Here is a 21,905-nt window from a genome sequence, read left to right as displayed (position 1 = left end):
ATCTAAATTCCAGCAAACTCATTTAAATCTTGGATGGCCTGAGGGTGAAAACATTTTCAGCAATTTTCTTTTTTTTTTTTTTGTTGGTGCACTGTTGCTTTAAATTTTAAATCTTGTAAAACTCTAATAATCTTTATTTTATATACAGCTTACAATGTAGGCCATCCAGTTTTTCATTTTAGCAATTAGGGAACGTTAAGAATGAAGGATATGATAATTCCTCTGTGAAATAACACAGTGTATCTCTCAAGGAACCTTGTAAATGTGATCAAAAGATAAGAGTGGTATTTTTCTGCTCACGTCAACATACTTGTGCTGAAAACAAATACTTTATCTAAACACACTATTTAAAAATGTGAAATTCAGCCTGCACCCAGACTCACAAATTAATTCATGGAAAATGACCTTAGAAATGATCTCACAAATGTTGAAAACAACAACAATCCGTTTAAAAGGAGTGTTTCTTAAAAATAGTAGAAAAAAAGAACTGTAGGAGTCTTTTCACTGTGAGGAAAATATTTCTGCTGATTCAGCGTCCCGCGTCCCAAGAGCATGTCTATGTTAGAGTGATAACAGCGCGCTGAAATTTTGTGTGTTTTCAATAAAAACATTGCGTTCCTGTCCATCATGGTGGCTGCGTTTTCATGTCTGAGCCATCAGGTATTGATGATCGTGATCCTGCACAATGATGGGATTCAGCCCTTTTTGCTTAGATGTTTCCCTCATGCTGAGAGCCTCGATCAGGTAACGAAGAAACCTCAGGAAACCTCGCCTCATCTCTCTCAAAGAATGCAGAAATAATACGAGTTTTTTTTAACAGATTTTTGGCTTAGCTACTCATACTGCTATGTAAATAGTTGCTTTGTAGACAATTTTTTTACAAAATAATTCATTTCACATTTATTGCATTGTGTTTTTTGTTTCAGTACTAAAAAATGAAAGTGTTTCATTTGGTGTTTGCCAATGCAAGCATCACTCTTAGGCCTATTGCTCATACTTGGGGAAAATCTTTTTTTGTGTAACTTGTCCTGCACAGTTATGAATAGATAAGAATAATAAATCAAATGAAATTGTTAAGGAGAGGAGTGCCATTACTTTTCTAAGTAATCAGACTTTTCTATTTAATTTTACTATAATTTTTGACAGCTTTTGAAAATACTAGGGCTGCACAAAAAAATTATATACAAAAAAAGTTATGTAAAATTATATTTTTTATAAAAAATTTATATTGTATTAAGTATATTTATATTTTTATTTATTAACAATAATAATAATAATAATAATTATTATTATTATTATTATTGTTATTAAATAAAAATATTATATATATATATATATATATATATATATATATATATATATATATATATATATATATATATTGATATATAAACACAAAATCCCAGATTTAATCAGCCCTACAAACAAGCACATTATCACATTTTAATTCATGACCACAATTTTTATCTGAAGAATTGCAATAATTTTTTTAATCTTGCAGCCCTAGAAAATACTGTAATTCCCATATTTAGAGCCTAGAATATCATGACTTATCATGACATTTTGACTTAAGCAAGTAAGCAATCACATAGAATTCACTCATAAAACACTCACAATGGCATATAAATTTGCTAATGAACAGTCAGAAAACCTCCAGCATCCACAACACCTTAGCATTGTGGTAAAACAGGCTTGCATGATTCAGAAAAGGTAATAAAAAAAATCTGTGTTTTAGTGTAGATTATTTATTTTTAGACAATTAAAATCTATACATTTTTGTCTGGTATTGCATGATGCCGTTTTTCATGTAGTATTTTATAAACTAATGGGTTCATTCAAAAACTCTTCTTTGTCCCTTTAAACACTCCTAGTTGTTTACAGAATGAGGAAAAATTGTACACTGTTGTAAGTTATTTGTCAATGGACTGATGTGGAATTTTGGGAAGGAAATGAAAAACAGGTGCATGTTGGCTGGAGCAATGACAAAAAGCCTCAACAAGAAGGGTGGGCATAAAAAGTCAACATGCCACCTGTGCCTGTACAAAGACCTGTATTGTATGGTGTGCCATAATTTAATCAATTTCATATTGGGCCTTTAAACAGCTATGAAATCTGAGCTCCCTCGGAGGTACTTTTATATTTATATTTGAAAATGAAAATTATCCCATGATTTAATCAGACTCAAGCCATCCTAGTAGGGATGGAATGGTAAACAGATGTCACGGTTTGTTACATACCTCGGTTCGGGGTCACAGCTCAATACGATTTTTTCAGGGAAATAAAAATCTACCATGCTAGGTTTATTTTTATTTATTTTGAACAGACAGAAGTACTAATTTAAAAAAATAAATCCACCTATATGTGAAAATATTAAATATTATTACATTATGTTATACATATATAATCTGTGATACATATATACATACAAAGAAAAACATATTGAAATATATTTGATTTAGTTTATACATAAACAAGAATAAAACAGTGCGACATATAACGTATACTTTATTCTGATTTTCAGTTCATTTTTGTGACAGGCTTAATTTTTTCACAGAAAAGGAAAAAAATGGCAGAAAGTGACATCTATTTGAATTCTTTATTTTACAAAAGCAAAATGTTTCGTTTTCATTGTGAGTGTACACAAATAAAAACAGAACTTTATGCAATGATGGATTATTAATAAGACAATAAGTGTTTAAAGCTGATTATACTGGTGTAAGGAAATAGTTGAAGTGATCGTGCCTGCTCACGTGCACAAACACACACACACACACAACACATCAGTTCCAGCATTGCTAACTTCACAGCACAGTTGGCACATTATCCAAATAAAATACAGTGAACCAAACATCAACACGCCTGCCTCTGTGTCACCGTTGGAATGCAACTGAAGTACACAAATTACATAATTGACATAATAAATAATGTTACATCGCAAATATGGAAATATTCTGGAATATTTGGATTTGTGCCAAATGAGAGCGGTAGGATACACGAGCACAAAGCTCCATTTCGCAAAGAGTTGATTGGACACAACTTTAAATAATACTCCTTTGTCAGTCTGTGAGAGACGCATACAGACTCAGTACATGGTCAGTGTCTTGTGGGCTTTGTTTTAAGTGCCAAAACTCACAGCATTCGCTGTTCTTCTGCTGGCGGCTGGTTATCAAACAGCACTGCATTGCTGCGAGAACCCACCTTTTGGATTGGGGTAAATTGCCTGTATTCGTTGTAAGGTCTCATGCACCAAACCGTGATGTCTGTACCATGACGGATCGGTACAAATACATGTATTGTTCCACACCTACATCCTACTTTCTTATTTCAGAAAAATGCAATTGGAGTTATTTAAAAAAAAAAAAAATGACCTGGCTCTTCAAAGCTTTATAATGGCAGTGGATGGTGGTCAAGATTTTGAAGCAAATTAAAGTGCATCCATCCTTTATAAAAAGTGCTCCACATGTCTTATAATCTTTTAATTTGTCTATTAAGCATGGAAAGCTATAGTGTTGTATTTTTGTAGGTTAGCTCAGAAGTTAGTCACCCTGGTTCTCTCAACGAAAAAAAAAAAAAAAAACTTTTTTCCCATACGATTTTGATTATTGCCATGACAAACAGAAGTTTATGATTCTTAAATGTTTTGCTTTTCGTGATAATTTTCACAAATTAACACAATTTTGAAATTTGAAGCATACGTATTACCAGGAATAAAAAGCTAAATGTAGGCTATACATGAACTACACAGAGATCACCAACATTAAGCATCCGGCAACTCTTTATTTAAAAACATTTTCCCTAAAAGTGTGAGTTGGAATAGTACAAGTAGAAGACTGATTGGATGAGATTTTTTTCTGTTCAGCGAGATGTAGCCACATGTTAGCAAAAGCTTTATTTTATGTCGTCAAATAAACTGTTTAAATATCCTGTTTGACGGACCTTATTTCGGGCATTTAACCAAATATAATAATTATAACCAAAAAATATGTTACGGGTTTTGTCCAACAAAATACATTATACCAGCAGAACTGTAGACTTGAGAAGAATTAATTGAGAAGTCATATAGACGACTTTCATGATGATTCTGTATTTATTATTATTATTATTTTTTTTTTTTTTGGAGCTTGACAGCCTCTGGTGGCCGTTTAAGTTAATTGCATGGAAAAGAGCAACATGAACATGCTACAAAATGTCTTCTTTTTTTACTTTTACTAATTTGCACCTGTGGTGTTCTCAGCCTTACCTGATCCTTCCTGTTTTTGATTTCTTCTCGCTGCTGAAGCCTTGTTTTTGTCTTTGAAAACATTTGGTCCGATTTTCCTCTAAGTCTTAGTATTGCCTCTTTATTTGACAAGATGTCATGAATTATAGAAAAACAAACATGATTCGTCAGTCGTACGGGATGCCAGTCTCAACGATGCACAGGGTGAGCAACAACATCTCGCACAGTACGCTGAAGCCATGTGATCATGGAAACACTGAATTGGGATGTTTCCTAGCCCTCCACCCACAATCCCGTTCACACACAAGTTGTGAGGTAAGCCTCTGTGCGCTGACGTGATGGATCAAACTCCTGGTCCTCAGCGGGTGTTTGTTGCCTCACACAGATATAAGAGAATCTGTTTGGGATAGGGATCATATGGAATTACTCTGCGAGTTTGTAATATTGCCAGGCATTTCCCGCACCTCATGATAGATGACTCGACGCGCTCTTGCTCACTGTCTGTCTGCCTGATTTCCGCTCAGTATAATAATGAAGTGCTCTGGTTGGCTGGATTTCTTTTTTGACCTTCCTACCACACATTTTTTTTCCAAAACAAAAGGCAAGGGATTTTCCCAGGCCTGGATCTGGGTGTATGTTTGTGTGAGGTCGGAATATTATTTATAAGTTCTCGTTAAGTCAAATCGAGAGAGCTGTTTTGAAAGTGATTGTACATTTCCGTTCGTTGGACGAAGTTGTATCCCTTCAAAGGAGCAAAAGGCACATCCTTGATTGGTTAACAGTGCTACGGGCCTCTAGAGACTTTCATCTCAACCAAACTGTGAAACTGTAAAAATTTCCATTTTGAAATATTCTACATTATGAAGAATGACTTGCTTTCCTGCTGTCATCCTAAGTTGAGCTGTTTGAAATGAGTTGTAGATCAATGTGAGTGTATGGTTGATTAAAAAATATATTTTAAAATATATAAATAAATTCTAAATATAAATGCAACTCTGTGCCACTGAATATCCTCTGAGCTCATTTTCATTTGAGATTTGTAAGATTGGTCATAAAAGAATGTTTGAGTGAACGAATCACTCGCTCATCAACCCGATCTCACGGCAATTCGTACATTTTTCACAAGGTGGCTTATTCGTACGAATTCGTACGACCACACTCGTACAATTTCATACGATTGTTGCCAAATCGTACGTATTTTACGAGTTGCACAATTCGTATGAATTTGTACGAATGACCTACACCTAACCCCGCCCCTAAACCTAACCGTCACTGGGGTCGTATAAAATCGTACGAGTGAGGTCGTACAAATTCGTACGAATAAGCCACCTCGTAAAATACGTACGAATTGGTCATGAGATAGCGTTGGTCATAATATATGATGGAGGTTCAGCCTTCTTATTCCAAATGGACTGGTTTCTATTATGCTGAAGAGTAATGCTTTGCTCAGCCATGCAAGTGACAGATATCTGGCCATCTAGCCATGTGCTTTTTGATCATGGATACCATCAATGAAAATAACAGCCTTGTTCTGTCCAAGTTTCTAAATGAGAAAATTTATTGAATGCAATTAACAGTGTTGGTTTCCATTTGATCGTTTGTCTAGATGTCCATGCATCTTCAAGTTCAGTAATTCATTCAACCTCTTCCTCTTCTTCAGTCTTTATATGCAGGACTGCAGCTAAAAACTCTGGGAGCCCTGAGTTTTTTTGTTTTTTGTTTTTTTTTGTGTTGCTGTATGCTTGTGTTTAAATGCATGATCCTAAATCAAAAATGCTTAGCACTTTAAAATGTGTTATTTTATCCGGTAAAAGAATCTAAACTGTAAGTTTTGAGAAAAACCTGACAAAAGTCCTGTTTAAATGTTTCTTATGGGAATGTAAACTATTTTTCAGTATTTAGAGGGGTTAGCCAGTGGTTTCATTGGCATCCGAATCCAGAATGTTAGTGTTTTTCTTCCTCCACCCACATAAAAAATCCCCAGCTGAATTATCTACTGTTTATACTAACACCAATTGCCGTCTGAATCCACATCTCTGAGTTTACAAGAAGGGCATTGATTCAAAATGAACTGTTTAAATCATTTTGACCACTGCTAAGCACCGTACGGTAACTGTTGTACTTCACTCTAATTTGCATGAAATAAAAGATATACACTTTTATTACTGAAATACTGGAAAGAATTTACTAGAACAGTATTTCTTCACCACTCCACCACAGAGAGTGGGATAAGAAAACACATGCACATTTAAAATGGGCCATTATTATGGCAGCAACAGGTATTCAATACAAATTTTAATTATGTATTATATGTATTTTATTATAAAAAAACAAACATATATATATATATATATAGAGAGAGAGAGAGAGAGAGAGAGAGAGAGAGAGAGAGAGAGAGTAGTGCCAGTGACTATGTTTGCATGCACATCACTATCCATTAGTTTATTTAGAATTTGGCAATATTCTAATTAGCCATGTAAATGCCACAATCCGATTCCCTGGTTTAAAAAAAATATATGATTTCCTTAATTCTGATTCCAATTCAAATTAGTGATTGTATGACCTATTCCATTTATCGTGTGAGTCATTTTTGAAGGCTAGAAATCCTTATTCCTTATTATTACATTATTGCGAAAAGTAGTAACATTGTGCATACTGTATAAACCTCATATTCAGGATATTGCTGCAACCAGAATATAGGTGTGCATGTAAACATAGTTTATATAAATTGAGATATTAATCAAGGTGAAATATAAAACATAATATCTGAGGTATCAAGGTAAATATCACTCATGGAAGAGATTTGAGACTCCTAGTAAATTATAATGAGAGTATTGATGAGAATCCACAAGAGACTGAAGCTATACTGCAAGGTGCAAACGTCACACGAAGCTGTAAACATTCAGTGACTGCTTTGTTGATTATAACAGGATGGGAGCATTCTAGTATTTGTTGTTTTGGTTGCTTTCTCTCTATAATTCATTAAAAGTAGCAATAGTTTGTTTTTCATGCTGCTCAGAGGACCAGAGTGATGTTGAGTGTTTAGTCACTGTTAATTTACTGATGTAAAACAGCTTTAGGAAATCATCTGGTTTCTTGCCTAAACAGTAGATGAGCTTTTGTTTTCAAGGTGAATAAAGCACCCTGGTTTGTTTTTCAACTCTCCCGATGCTTTCTATTTATGGAGGGGAATCTTCAAAGATAGCAATATTTGAGGAGATCAAGAAAAACAGGGTGATATTATACAGATCCGTCCTCTGCTGTAGAAGCATGTGATTCTGTAAATACTGATTCTTGTTATTTTCCCTGCAAGTCAAATGTCTCTGATGCTGAGTTGGATTTGTATTACGTGTACCTCTCACTTGTGTAAGTTCACGTTCCCTATGTACCCAAACCTTGATAAAAAAACAGGAACAGTGTCACCCCGACCCAGTGGACCAAGCACACTTCAGAGCCTCAGCTGAGTCAATAGAAGGCCCAACATTTTTTTTATGACACTTAAAGTTGTTTATGTGAACTAAGGCCCAAAATGAGTCTGGTCTTAAGGCCCAGAATTCCTTGCCGAACACCTGTGGCACCTCACAGCGGGACTGGGACAGGAAACAGGTGGCAAACACAGTCTTGCATCATTTTGTCCATTCTCACGGTGGAGCACAGCAGGAGTGTGCTCACACCATAAATATACAGTAATCACATGGTTTAATATATAATGCAAATACCTTTTAGTGTATACTAGTGATTTACAAGCTTTTCACAGAGGTCCCATTTTTTAATGCTTCCAACGCAAGCTTCATTGGATTTCTGTGGACTAATGATTTTATGTAAATGTAACTATATGTTGATCTCAATATAAATATTTTGTCTATTTTACTCATCTGCCACATGGCTTTACATTATCTTCCTGTGGGGGCTTTTCCCATTAAAAATTACTTTGCATAACATGAATTTAATCAACTTTTTATTATATTTTTAGACATATTTGGCTATATTTGTGCTTTTTTCATCAGCTTAAAATCCACATACCAACTTATAAAATGATAGAATAAATCTGAAATTGAATCTTCCTCTAAAAAAAATTTATATCCTTGAAAGTGTATCTGTGGGCAACCAGAGTTGAGTATTAATTCTGGGCTTGTTAAATTAACAACCCACTTTAGAACATTAGGCCCTTTACGGGGGTGTCCTATAACATGTCAAATATTTTGGCTGTGTGAGTTTTCGGGAGCTGTGTGTGGTCTGTTTGAAAACGTCTTTCAAGCGGGTACAGCTTTGCCAAAAACCGCATTCACAGACTGGTTTATGCAGGTCATTGTTAGATAGTAGGATGTCAGCCAGAGTTCTGTGAGTAAATGAGCGAGTGAGTAATTGATAAAGAACCGTAAAAGAGGAAATGAGACCTACTTTACAGTGGCACAATAGCATTCAACACACTGTTCCAAAACATAACGTACTGCCTTGTTGTCAGCTGCCTTCTAAAGCAGCATCTGAAATGAAAGCTCATTTTGAAGACTGTTGATAGTCAACAAGCCCTCACGTATCAAACAATTAGCACTTCTCACATAAAGATTTGATTTACAACTGATTTCAAGCAGGTTGCTAAGCATGTGATACTTTGAGCATACAGTCCAAATGCTAGGTCAAAGTTTTCATTGTTTGATGAGTTATGAGTATTTGTAATCAAGATTTCTCTCACTTTGTTCACCATGTTGGATTTAATTTTGCTGTGTATTCTAGGTTTGCATTCTCTGAGAAAATGTTTTGTCCGAATCAGATGAATGTGAATGAGGCGACATTTTATTACGCTGATTTCAGTATGCATTGAGGTAGTTAGGAGATGAACGTACCACCAAAACAAAACCCTACATTATACCTAACCAACAGTGTTAACAAAAGCAAACATGAGATAAAAATATACATTTGCTCGAGAAACCATGCCATTTTAGCTTGATGCTACAAGTGCTCTACCAGGTGCGCTAACGAGCAAATTTACTATGCTTGAAAAGCCATACATATGGAACCGTTTATGTGTTGCTGAAGTCATAACACAGTATTGTGCAAGAAAACTTTGCAGAAATAAGTGTTTATCAATCTATAGTCTGCACAAATGTTTAAAGAAATAAAAATGGTTGGTGTTTTACTGCCTCTAGTGTTAATTTTAGCGGCAACTGCTGTGTATATACACAGTAGGTACATCTTTGGAGTTTTGCAAAAATATATTTCCAACAATTTTTCAATATTGTGTAATATTGATTTAGAATTTAGCAAAAAGAAGGCATCTTAGGAGGCATAATGCAACTTACTGCCAATCTCTTATAACAGGCTTCACAGCTTGTGATCCCTACGGAGGGAGCTTATAGGTTTTGGAACAGAGCCAGCAGTGACATCTGCTAGTGAGAACCCTGGGAAATACCTACTGCCCAGAAGTGACATCAGCTTATTTGCTTTGTACTTAGTGAAGACACCTCAGAATCATCTGTAAGACCTCTAGACCCTGTAATTATCCAGGCAGCAACAATCTGAATCAGTGACCCTACAGAACTGTACTGGTCACTGCTTGTATTGCTAGATACAGCTGCATAAAGGCTTTCACAATCGCTTTACTGGCCCTCATATCCTGTTCAAACTCTCTCCCAATGGCTGCGGGCATTTACATGCCCCATTTATAATGATACAAGTATTAAAAGGGATAGTTTCTGTTTTCCATATATAGGTCCTTGGTTTCCAGATATTTTTATTTATTGCTCTAGATACTTTGAGATATTTTTATATAATAAATGTATTATTTTACTCTTACTGAACATATGCGAAACAATGAACACATTAACATGATTGTCCAGGGTCAGAAAGAGAGTGAGAGTTTGTGATTAAAACTTTTTGATGCCAAAAAAAAAAAAAAAAAAAAAAAAAACACACTAAATGTAATAGTGGGAATTGACCTTGACATTTTAACGTGTGTCCTTTATGCCCCACAGGTCATGGAGGAGACAGATACTCAGATTGCATGGCCTTCCAAACTAAAGATTGGTGCCAAGTCAAAGAAAGGTAAGACCTGGCATCCCACATCTGAAACATATTCTGATGAACATATTCAAAACTGGAAAAAGCCACTGCAAAAATGTCACCATATCTACTGTAAGCAAAATTGACATTTTTGCCCTGATAATGTGTCTGAACAGAAATTTGATAAACCTGTCAGAAAAGCTTTTTAGCAAATATTCAATATGTTCAGGGTACATTTACACAACAATGACTGTACTAAAAAAAAATCTTTGCCTTTTTGAAAAGTTTGTGCACAGATGACAACTTTGTCAAAACGATCCCTGTTCACATGGATTTGTAAAAATGCTTTATTATGCATTGCCAGGCCAGTAGTTGGCGATCTTCACTTGGTAAAGAAACTCTATGCGCCAACATGCATAACAATGGACTAAACACATGATGCATATGTCTATGATTTCACAGTTTTTAAAAAATTTTCATAGTTTACACTGAGACAATAATAGTATTGTTTTCAATAACTTGCATTTTGTAGCCTGTTTTTTTCATGGTCAGGCTTCCAAAATGCATTGTCATGTAAATGAATGACCAAACCGCAACACATTTTACATTTTTTGTTAAAAACGGTGTTGTGTAAATGGCTCCTCGGTCTTCTCTGCATTAAGAAACATCCATATCAAGTACCTGTATGTGTGTGCAAGCTATTTTGGAATCTGATTAAAAAAGTAGTAAGATTCAGGTGTTTACATAGCTAAAATTTTCATGTTAAACATTATTTATGATTTACACCGACCCTTCAGTTAGAAAATTTAATTCAGTTTACAATAATTGTCAATCTGATTATAAATGCATTATTTGATTGCATGTAAACGTACCTACAGTACTGTTTAGCATACAACACTCTTGCTCTTGTTTAACTGGAATTTGTCTTATCAAAGTGTTACATAAATGGTGTGGTTGCAAAACAGCATTTTACATATCTTCTCATAGTCATCACTGACAGTATCTTGCCTTCAGGGTCAGATGGATCCTTCTAGTAGTATCTCAGCATTGGCTACCCTGATAATGGGCGTCTTTTGTCTAAGTTATCATAAGAAGAGGACAACTTGCTCTTTGGATTATCAGTTCTGTTTTGACAATATGTTTGTTTGGAATATCATCATATTTGCTGTGTTTCTGTGGATATTCATGAGAGGTTTGCACTGGGCTGCTTCATTAGTTTGGAATCTTCAGAAACTTTGGTTCTTCCTTTTTACCATTGTACCTATTAAACTTTGGCACATAACTCAACCTCAACTGCTATTGCTATAGAAAAATTTATTATTTTGCTGAAGAAAATTGAATGTGGAAATGAATGATCAAATCATGTGGCTTTTTGAGAAGATGTGCACTATTGCTTTCCTAAACATTCTGACTTTCAATATTTGAATCTTTCGATTTGGAAAAGTAAGCAACCACCCAGAACAAGCATGCACTGCAAACACAAAGCAGTTTGTGAGAAAATGAAGATGTCTTGTTTATAGTGGTTTCTCATCTGAAACATTGCTCAAATATTTAATGTTAAAACATCTAGCAGAGGTTATGACTTATGTGAATTTGCTCTGTTTAATCGATTTTGACCACTAGGGCTGCAGCAGACGATTATTTTGATAATTTATTAATCTAATGTTTATTACAATGATTGGTCAACTAATCATTGATTATTCAACTGATTCACCGTTAGACATTTTTTGATTATTCAGCTTTTGCAGTTAGTTAAAATATACACATTCTAACAAATAAAGGTAATTACTTCCGCCATATAATGTAATTACAATTACCGTATTTTTCGGACTATAAGTCGCACCTGAGTATAAGTCACATAATTCCAAAAATATGTCATGATGAGGACAAAAACATACATAAGTCGCACCGGACTATAAGTCGCATTTATTTAGAATCAAGAACCAAGAGAAAACATTACCGTCTACAGCCGCAAGCTGTAAACGGTAATGTTTTCTCTTGGTCCATTTCTCTTAGTTCATGTCAAATTAATTGTGATGAATAAGTTGCACCTGACTATAAGTCGCAGGACCAGCCAAACTATGAAAAAAAGTTTGAGGCGCATAGATTATACATTGTTTGTTGTGCAAGATGTCCTGGCAACAGATGTGCTAAATCACATATGACTTATGAAGCACACAAGAACTCATATTTAAAAGCTAATAAATGGAGGAAATGTATAGGATTTGTATTTTGTGGAAGCTTTAAAACATGGACGCAAGTATATCATTCTTCTGAACTTTAAGCCTCTTGGAATAAGGGGTGAATATATTTGTAAGGATACTTTCCTCCTCAGACCACTTTTTTATTGTCGACGTTGTTGATAATGTCAACTAATCGTTTTAGCCCTATCGACTACTTATATTACCATTCAAAAGTTAGGATAAATGCAGCCTTAATGAGGATAAGAGATTTTAGTAACACTTTCTATGAAGCCCGTATTCATGAATAATCATAACAACAATTATAATACATTTGTGGTTATAAATTTAAGAGTATGATTATTTATAACACACAATGAACTCATATTAAATCTACTTCATTTACAGTATAATATACTGTATCATCAAGTCTTGACATTGTTTAAGATTTGCACAGTATCTTACTACAGCTTGTGAGTGGATAGATGTTGAGTGTTATTAGAGTGTTTCCTGTGGAGCTAATGTTAATTAATTGATGTGAGCTTAATACTCTAACTGAAAAAAATTCAGTGTTTTATATGGTTAGATTTTGTTTGATGGTCCCCCTAATCAATCGACTGTAAGCAACTTTACAACTACATGCCGACTAACTCTCATTAGAGTATCAGTAGGCTCAAGAATGGTTGAATCTAGTATGGTAGAATAAGATGATCTACTTGCAAAGACACTTATAGTCAGTTTATCGGTTGGTTGACCATCAAAATAAAGTGTTAGCATAAATTTACCGTAGCAGACATAGTAATACTCTAATATCTGCTAGTTGACATGTAGTTGCAGAGTTACTTATCAACAGCTGTCTAAAGGGTACCGTCAGAATAATCAAACAAATATTACAATACAAATAGTTCAAAGCAAATGTGTCATATTACACATTGATCTGATCTTATGACTATTATTATTATTACTACTTATAAGTGGTCTTTGACCGCTTTAAGTAAAGTAGCATCAGAAAAATGGCAAGATATGAGACTTATAATGCCTTATTATAACTATGAAAAAATATAATCTGTTGTAAAAGTGGATGCAACGTGTTCATTGTGTCATAAATCATCATACTCTTAAAACCTATAACTACAAATAAGTAAATATTATAATATATTGAAACTGTTGCTATGAATATTCATGAGATGATACAACATATTATATGTTTTTTTTATAATGCATTATGCATTCATTATAATGCCTTAAGAATACCCTCATAATGTATTATATACATAATGTATTATAAATACATTATAAATAAATATTATAAATAAACCAAATTGTTTAATAATAAAGTACAAAGTACCAAAAATACCATATTACATGTATTTTGGACCTGCACACCACTGTTTTGACATTTACTATGAATTTTTTTAAGTGACTGTATTCTTGGAATTAATTGGTAAACCAAGAAGCAACTGCAGAGCCATGGTATTACCATCTGAAACATCACTCTACCATGGTACTACCATAGCACTTAAGGGTACAATTCAACGCTTTCCAAATTATGTACTCCTTTACAGAGGTCACAGCAAACTACTGGTGAACTTTGCTGAGCTTCATTTGATGCTGAAATCAATGAAAGAAATGCTGTTTCTAAGCCATAATGTCAATCAATCGTGTTCATGTAATAACGTAGCGATCAAGAGAACGGAAAGCAAACATCCCAGCTAATTAATGATGGAAAACACATGTGCAGTTCTGACATGTGGACTGCACCAGGCCCGGCTTAGCCCATTTGGCCTTCAGGGATCGGCTGTTTCCTGTGGGTCTGTCTGCAGCTTAATAAGACAGTTAAAATGTGTTGATCCTGTGCAACAAATCTGGAACAAAACAGGCTCTGATCACCTCAATAGCACAGCTTGCGATTGAGCCAACAGCCTTGACTTTGGGTCCAACTCTGAGGCATGTAGAAAGTGATGTGGTGGGTGTATGTGATTGTTGAGGAGTAGAAATATTTATAGTTCAGGGCATTGAATGTGCTAGCCCTAAACTAATCCACTTTATTCAGATATCTTTTGACAGAAAATAATTATGTGAATGTATAATTCCTCAAGCCCATGACATTATCATGTACTGTATGTGACTTCATAGATTAATCTATTTGTATTGCATGTAATGTGTGTGTGTGTGTGTATTAGGGCTGTTCAATTAATTGAAAAAACTATTCGATTTTGATTCCAACAATTATGAAAATACAATAATCGAGATAAAACGATTATTGCGCCCCATTCCCATCCCTTTTTAAGCAATGTGCTTTCGTTCCTCCATAAAAGCCAGATTGCCTGTGCAAATCAGTAAAATCATGTAACGTGCTATTTGTAAAGTGGGACGTTCTTGATTTATTAAAGTATATTGATTATTTTAAAAGCATAAAAGAGAACTTGCGCTGCTCCTCAGGAAGAGATATGCACTCAGAGATGGAACAGAAGCTCAAGGTGCATGCCTAAATGGTCAAATACATGCAAAAAAGTGTCAAAATGCTGCACATGGGGATTATTCATGTATACCTTCATCAGTCATGTAACAAATGAACGTAAAGAGTTGAGAATGAAAACACGTGTGTAACAGTAATTTGGATCCATGCGACTCTAAAAAGTGACAGCAGGCTGTTTTACTTTATGTTTGATTATTCATTTCTGTAGGCTATACCACGCCACTTTTTCATATAAACTGCAATAAATACAAAACAAGAGCCAAACTAAAACGTAAATGAGACATTAATAAAAAATAGTATAGTGAATAATGAAATAATCATACTGCTTGAGACTTGCATAAATAAAACATTAAAGCACAGTTTGTTTCATTTTTTTATTTTTATTCTATTGTATTTGTCCTTTGCTTTTTTTATTAATTATTTTCAATAATTTTGAGGACTTCTTGTTTGTTTGTTTGAAATTCTTCTGGTCTCTACAATGTAGATGTCATAGCAATCTATTTAAAGGAAATACATACAGTATTTGATATTCATCACTATCTGTAAATAAATCACTCCTATAATGTTTTGATCATAAGGCCTCCTCATAATCGTGTTAAATAATCGTGATTACAATATTGAAAAAAATAATCGTGTTTATGATTTTTGCCTTAATCGAGCAGCCCTATCATATATATGTGTGTGTGTGTGTGTGTGTGTGTGCAGCCACTTTATAAGGTCCACCTGTTCAATTGCTTGGTAACACAAATTGCTAATCAGCCAGTCACATGGCAGCATACAAAATGCATTGGGGAATAGAATGGGGAAGAAAGGGGATTTAAGTGACTTTGAACATGGAATGGTTGTTGGTGCAAGACGGGCTGGTCTGAGTATTTAAAAAACTGCTGATCAACTGGGATTTTCATGCACAACCACCTCTAGGGTTTACAGAGCATGGTCCAAAAAAGAGAAAATATCCAGTCAGCGGCAGTTGTGTAGATGAAAATGCCTTGTTGATATCAGGGGTCAGAAGAGAATGGGCAGACTGGTTAGAGATGATAGAAAGGCAACAGTAGCTCAAATAACCACTTGTTACAACCAAGCTATGCAGAATGCCATCTCTGAACACACAGCGGATTGAACCCTGAAGCAGATGGGCTACAGCAGCAGAAGACCACATTGGGTGCCGCTCCTGTCAGCTAAGAACAAGAAACGGAGGCTACAATTTGCACAGACTCACCAAAATTGGGCAATAGAAGACTGGAAAAACGTTGCCTGGTCTGATGAATCTTGATTTCTGCTGCAACATTCAGATGGTAGGGTCAGAATTTGGTGTAAAGAACAGAAAGCATGGATCCATCCTCCCTTGTCTCAACGGCTCAGACTCGTGGTGGTGGTGTAATTGTGTGGAGGATATTTTCTTGGCCCACTTTGGGACCCTTAGTAACAATTGAGAATCGTTTAAACGCCACAGCCTGCTTGAGTATTGTTGCTGACCATGTCCATCCCTTTATTCAGTGTAACCATCTTCTGATGGCTACTTCCAGAAGTATAATGCACCAATCATCTCAGACTGGTTTCTTGAACATGACAATGAGTTCACTTTACTCAAATGGCCTCCACAGTCACCAAAGCTCAGTCCAGTAGACCAGCTTTGGGATATGGTGGATATTATCATAACTGTGTGATATTATCATGTCAATATGGACCAAAATCAGATTCAACACCTTGTTGAATCTGTGCCACGAAGAATTAAGGCAGTTGGTCCAACCTGGTACTGGCAAGGTGTAAAATCATCATACAAGTTCGATGGTCATGTGAAAGGATTTGATAAGTAGATTATTTATTATTAATTGTTGTATTAATTGTATTAATTATTAATTTAAATATTAATTGTACAAGTATTTGTTTAATTCACTAAAACCCTTCATATACCCATAAGTACAAGCCCAACAGGTGTCACAGTGTTTAAATCTCTAAATTATATTTGAAAGCCGTCATGACACGCTGCTAGACATATGACACTGGTTAGGACTTACATTTACAGTACAAACTAAAAAGACTGGCACAGGCATACCATAGCAAATTACTGATTACAGTTATCGGCTGTAATTCCACTTTTCAGTTATTTGCAAATTTGCAATTGCATACTGTATGTATTGTATTTTGCACATCTGTCCTCTATCTCTCTTTTAATAGTAAATTATGGAGGAAAAACTTCTATAAAAAAACTTCATATCCCATAAATCATAGCCATATGTGATGTCTAAAAAAGTAGAACCATTGGAATTCTTTCCATAAATGAATTTAATTATGATTGAATTGAACAAGTATTCAAAATCAGTTATGAAACAGATGAACTTGAACCTGCCAATGTTTTATTACACTGTAGGCAGTTCGGAAATGAAATGAAATGGCTTTGAAAGGTTAATGTTCTATTGCATTCAAAAATAATGCACTAACTAATCTGAACCCAATAAACCTAGCCAATATTGTTAAGAAAAGCAAGTGTGAGATTTAAAATACATTTACTGAAACAACCATGCCATTTTAGCTTGATTCTACAAGTCTTTGAACTCTTTTAAAGTAAAATGCTGTAACCGGGTGAGCTACTGAGCAAGTTTACTTAATCGGAAAATCTGCAAATGTAAAGCTGGGTACGTGATACAAACTTCAAAATTTATAGTTTACATATCATGCACTATGGTAAAATCATTTGACCAACAAAGGTGCATTCCCAGTGCACCTTTGTTGGTTGTCTTTATTCTTTTTGCACTGTTTTTCACTATAAGCATCATTACTGGAAACAGCATTTGTGCATTTTATTTGTCTGCCATAAAGTAGATTAGTTACAGTTAAATATTTTCATCTGTATGCTAGGCATGTCTCTTGTTGGATGAAAGTGCAAAGTAATTTCAGAGTCTCAACAGTTTAATAATGACAGATACTTTGCAGACACATTTACAGGCTCCTAAGAGTCTCTGGAACCCTGAATCATCTGGGATGGGACCAACACCCGCAGTTGTGTGCTATTATCTCTCACCTCTATTGGCCAAATAGCCATCGCAACTAATGCAGTCATTATCGCTTTTCGGATGGGCCCTAACTGGAATGCTAGGAACTAGAAACAGCCCTTATACACTGAAAGTGTGGAAATGCAGCGTGCGGTATATTTATATGTGGCTCCTGAGGGTGCATTCCATTTCTGCAGAGTTTGAGCTGATGTAGGGTTTTCATCTTGGTCTCTGAAATCACTCGTGGTCTATTTCACTCATTTGCCATTGTAAAGCTAAGGTTGATACTCCGCAGACCTTCACACAGCATTTTCACAAAAAAGTAACAGTTTTCTATTTAAATGTATTTTACAATGTAATTTATACCTGATGCAAAGCTTAATTAACAGCTTCATTACTTCAGAGTCACGTGATCCTTTAAATCACTCTAATACGCTGATTTGCTACTCTGGAAACATTTCTCATTATCCATGTTTAAAAAAGTTGTGCTGCTTAATATTTTTGTGGAAACCATGATACTTTTTTTTCCAGGATTCTTTAATAAACAGCAAGTTTTGTAATATAAATGCCTTTACTGTCACCGTTGATGCATCCTTGCTGAAAAAAGAACTTAATTCCATTGCCAGAATTACATTTTCTAATGAAATATAAATTGTGTGGAACATGGATTAATATACCCCAGAATTGTTAATCCTGGGATAAAATGACCCTGGATTAAGAGTTTTTGTAGAAAAGTGTGAGAAGTGATTCGATTTTTGCACATTTCCTGGTTTGGCTCCTCCTAAAAAAGCTGCAATGGGGCAGTTACTTTTCAAAAGGTACACCTTTATACTTTTATTTTATCATAAAGGATGCATAAGTACCTTAAAGGTACATATTAGTACTTTAAAAGTACAAATTCATACCTAAGTAGTACCTTTTAAAAAGATGCTGCTCAGTGACAGCTTTTGTACCTTTTTTTCTGAGAGTGTAGCTATAGCAACAATTATCAGTTTAGCTATGCTTACCGTATTTTTCGGACTATAAGTTGCACCTATGTATAAGTCCCATCAGTCCAAAAATATGTCATGACGAGGAAAAAAACATATACAAGTCGCACTGGACTATAAGGGTGTACTCACACTAGCCAGTTTGAACCGTGCCCGAGTGCCTTTGACCACCAAAGCGCGGTTCGTTTGACTAGTGTGAGTGCTCCGAACCGTGCCCGGGCGCGGCTCGATTGGCCGGCCCTGGCCCGCTTGGAAGAGGTGGGCCAGGGCACGGTTCAGTTGGACTCGGGCGCGGTTCGCATGCAGTGTGAGCGCTTACCATGCCGGAGCACGGAAAAGGACGCGTTGCGTCACGGTTTTGCGACGCTCCAAAACCAACATGGCAGGGAAAGGGTCGCTTTTGGTCTACGGCAGAGGTGTATAGTCCTTGCTGCACTTCAGCTGGTACCTTGCAAACATCCTCATACGAGCAGCACGATTACGTGAAAATTTTCGCGCCACTAAGGCGACACATCTGTTTAACAACAGGCTGTGAGAGGGCTGTGGACCAAACGACACAAAATTATCCACAAAGAAAACAGAGCGATGGACTCCATTGTGTTCAGAGAGCGCCGCTCTTCCTGTTTATCCCGAAACCGTCGCACCATAATGACGTAAGCGTGCTCCGGCACGAATGCTAAAACGCTATATGTGAGTGCAGGCCAGAGGGGGAGTGGGGAGGGGGGAGAATCGTACTCGGGCCCGGTTCATGGCAACCGTGCCTAGTGTGAGTACACCCTATGTCGCATTTATTTAGAACCAAGAACCAAGAGAAAACATTACCGTCTACAGCCGCGAGAGGGCGCTCTATGATTTCAGTGTAGACTACAGGAGCACTGAGCAGCATAGAGCGCCCTCTCGCAGCAGTAGTGTTTTTGCTTGGTTCATTTCTCTTAGTTCATATCAAATTAATTCTGATAAATAAGTCGCACCTGACTATAAGTCGAAGGACCAGCCAAACTATGAAAAAAAGTGTGACTTATAGCCTGGAAAATACGGTAAATTATTGATTAAAAAATGCCCTAAAATGTGAAAACTCATGTCACGCACAAACTTTGAATGCTTCGCTGCCCCCTCTGTCCCGGCCATACCATCTTTTCACACACAAAGACCCAGCACCTGGCTGACATTTCTGACTCACACTCAGTCCTAGGCCAACTTGGCCAATCCCTCTCGGAGTGCTGTAAATCTTGGACTGCTGTATGTAGAGATTTATAGGAGGACAGGAGAACAGAACTCCCACTGGTCTGCTCTTAAAGGGGGCAGCAGCTGTAAAAACAGTCCGGAACGCTCTGTACTTCCAGTGCTTATCACCCGGTCCACCGCTCTGTTGCATCACACCAGGCTCTTGTCTCCATGGAGAGCTGCTAGGCTGCTGACGTGCGCTGCCCAGTGTGCTCCTACAGTGGACCGAAAGGGAATTTATGGTTACTTCCTTTAAATGAACATCTTTGGCTCTTTTGTCAGCAGATTTTGGATTCAATAGAGTTGCCCTCTTGATCCCATGGAAATAAATTTCTTCCCAGAATGACTTTGTTATGTGTAAGGAGCAAATGAGACGTTACCATATCAACAGATGTGAGGTACATTGGAATTGTATGGCTCCAACAGGATTTTACATTTTGATACAAAACGAGTTCTATAAAAAAGTTCCATAAACGTATTCACTAATAGTTACTGCAATGAACTTTAAATACAAATGGAAATTAGTGCTCATGCCTTAGCATTGTTATTTCTCCCACTTACTTCAGGTAAATAAAAATTAAGTTTAAGACTATTGTTTCATTTTTATTTTTGTTAATTTTACATTGAAAAAATACATTTTACATTGTACTTTAGTTTTAAAATATTAAACTTAGGCATGATTATTTAATTTGTACAATTTTAATTAAGTAGTTTGTTAATCTCACAAACAATACAATAGATTATTTTGCCTAATTTTTTGTTTTTATTACAAACATTTTGGATTATTATAATTTGAAATGTATACTTATATAGTAAAACTCTTTCATATAATATAATATAATATACACTGAACAAAATTCTAAACACTACACTTTTGTTTTTGCCTCCATTTTTCATGAGCTGAACTCAAAGATCTAAGACTTGTTCTATGTACACAAAAGGCCTATTTCATCTAAAATATTGTTCACAAATCTGTCTAAATCTGTGTTGGTGAGCACTTCTCTTTTGCCGAGATAATCCATCCACCTCACTGGTGTGGCATATCAAGATGCTGATTAGACAGCATGATTATTGCACAGGTGTGCCTTAGGCTGGCCACAATAAAAGGCCACTCTAAAATGTGCAGTTTTATTACACAGCACAATGCCACAGATGTCCAAGTTTTGAGGGAGCGTGCAGTTGACATGCTGACTGCAGGAATGTCCACCAGAGCAGTTGCCCGTGAATTGAATGTTAATCTCTCTACCATAAGCCATCTCCAAAGACGTTTCAGATAATTTGACAGTACATCCAACTGGCCTCACAACCACAGACTACGTGTAAGCACACCAGCCCAGGACCTCCACCTCCAAGATCGTCCGAGACCAGCCACCTAGAGGCTGCTGCAACAATCGGTCTGCATAATCTAAGAATTTCTGCAAAAAATGGCAGAAACTGTCTCAGGGAAGCTCATCTGCATGCTCGTCATCCTCATCCTGACTGCAGATCATCATTGTAACTGACTTGAGTGGGCAAATGCTCACATTCAATGGCGTCTGGCACTTTGGAGAGGTGTTCTCTTCATAGATGAATCCCGGTTTTCACTGTACAGGGCAGATGGCAGACAGTGTGTATGGTGTCGTGTGGGTGAGCGGTTTGCTGAAGTCAATGTTTTGGATTGAGTGATCCATGGTGGCAGTGGGGTTATGGTATGGGCAGGCATATGTTATGGACAATGAATACAGGTGCATTTTATTAATGACATTTTGAATGCACACAGATACCATGAAGCATACACACTGGACATGTCACCTATTGAGCATGTTTGGGATGCTCTGGATC

At 36.1% G+C, this 21,905-nt stretch overlaps 1 protein-coding gene across 1 annotated transcript in view; it reads left to right on the top strand.

The window, feature by feature from the left end:
• LOC128024993 (protein bicaudal C homolog 1) overlaps window positions 1–21,905 on the top strand; it is an 85,633-nt gene that overhangs the window by 22,918 nt on the left and 40,810 nt on the right. The window contains exon 3 of the mRNA XM_052610928.1: window positions 10,192–10,261. Coding sequence (XP_052466888.1) covers window positions 10,192–10,261 — 70 coding nt within the window. The remainder of the gene's footprint in view (window positions 1–10,191; window positions 10,262–21,905) is intronic.

The sequence above is a fragment of the Carassius gibelio genome, chromosome A12 (assembly GCF_023724105.1).
Source record: "Carassius gibelio isolate Cgi1373 ecotype wild population from Czech Republic chromosome A12, carGib1.2-hapl.c, whole genome shotgun sequence".
In the NCBI taxonomy this organism is placed as follows: Eukaryota; Metazoa; Chordata; class Actinopteri; order Cypriniformes; family Cyprinidae; genus Carassius; species Carassius gibelio.
This window is presented reverse-complemented; position numbering and strand designations above follow the sequence as displayed.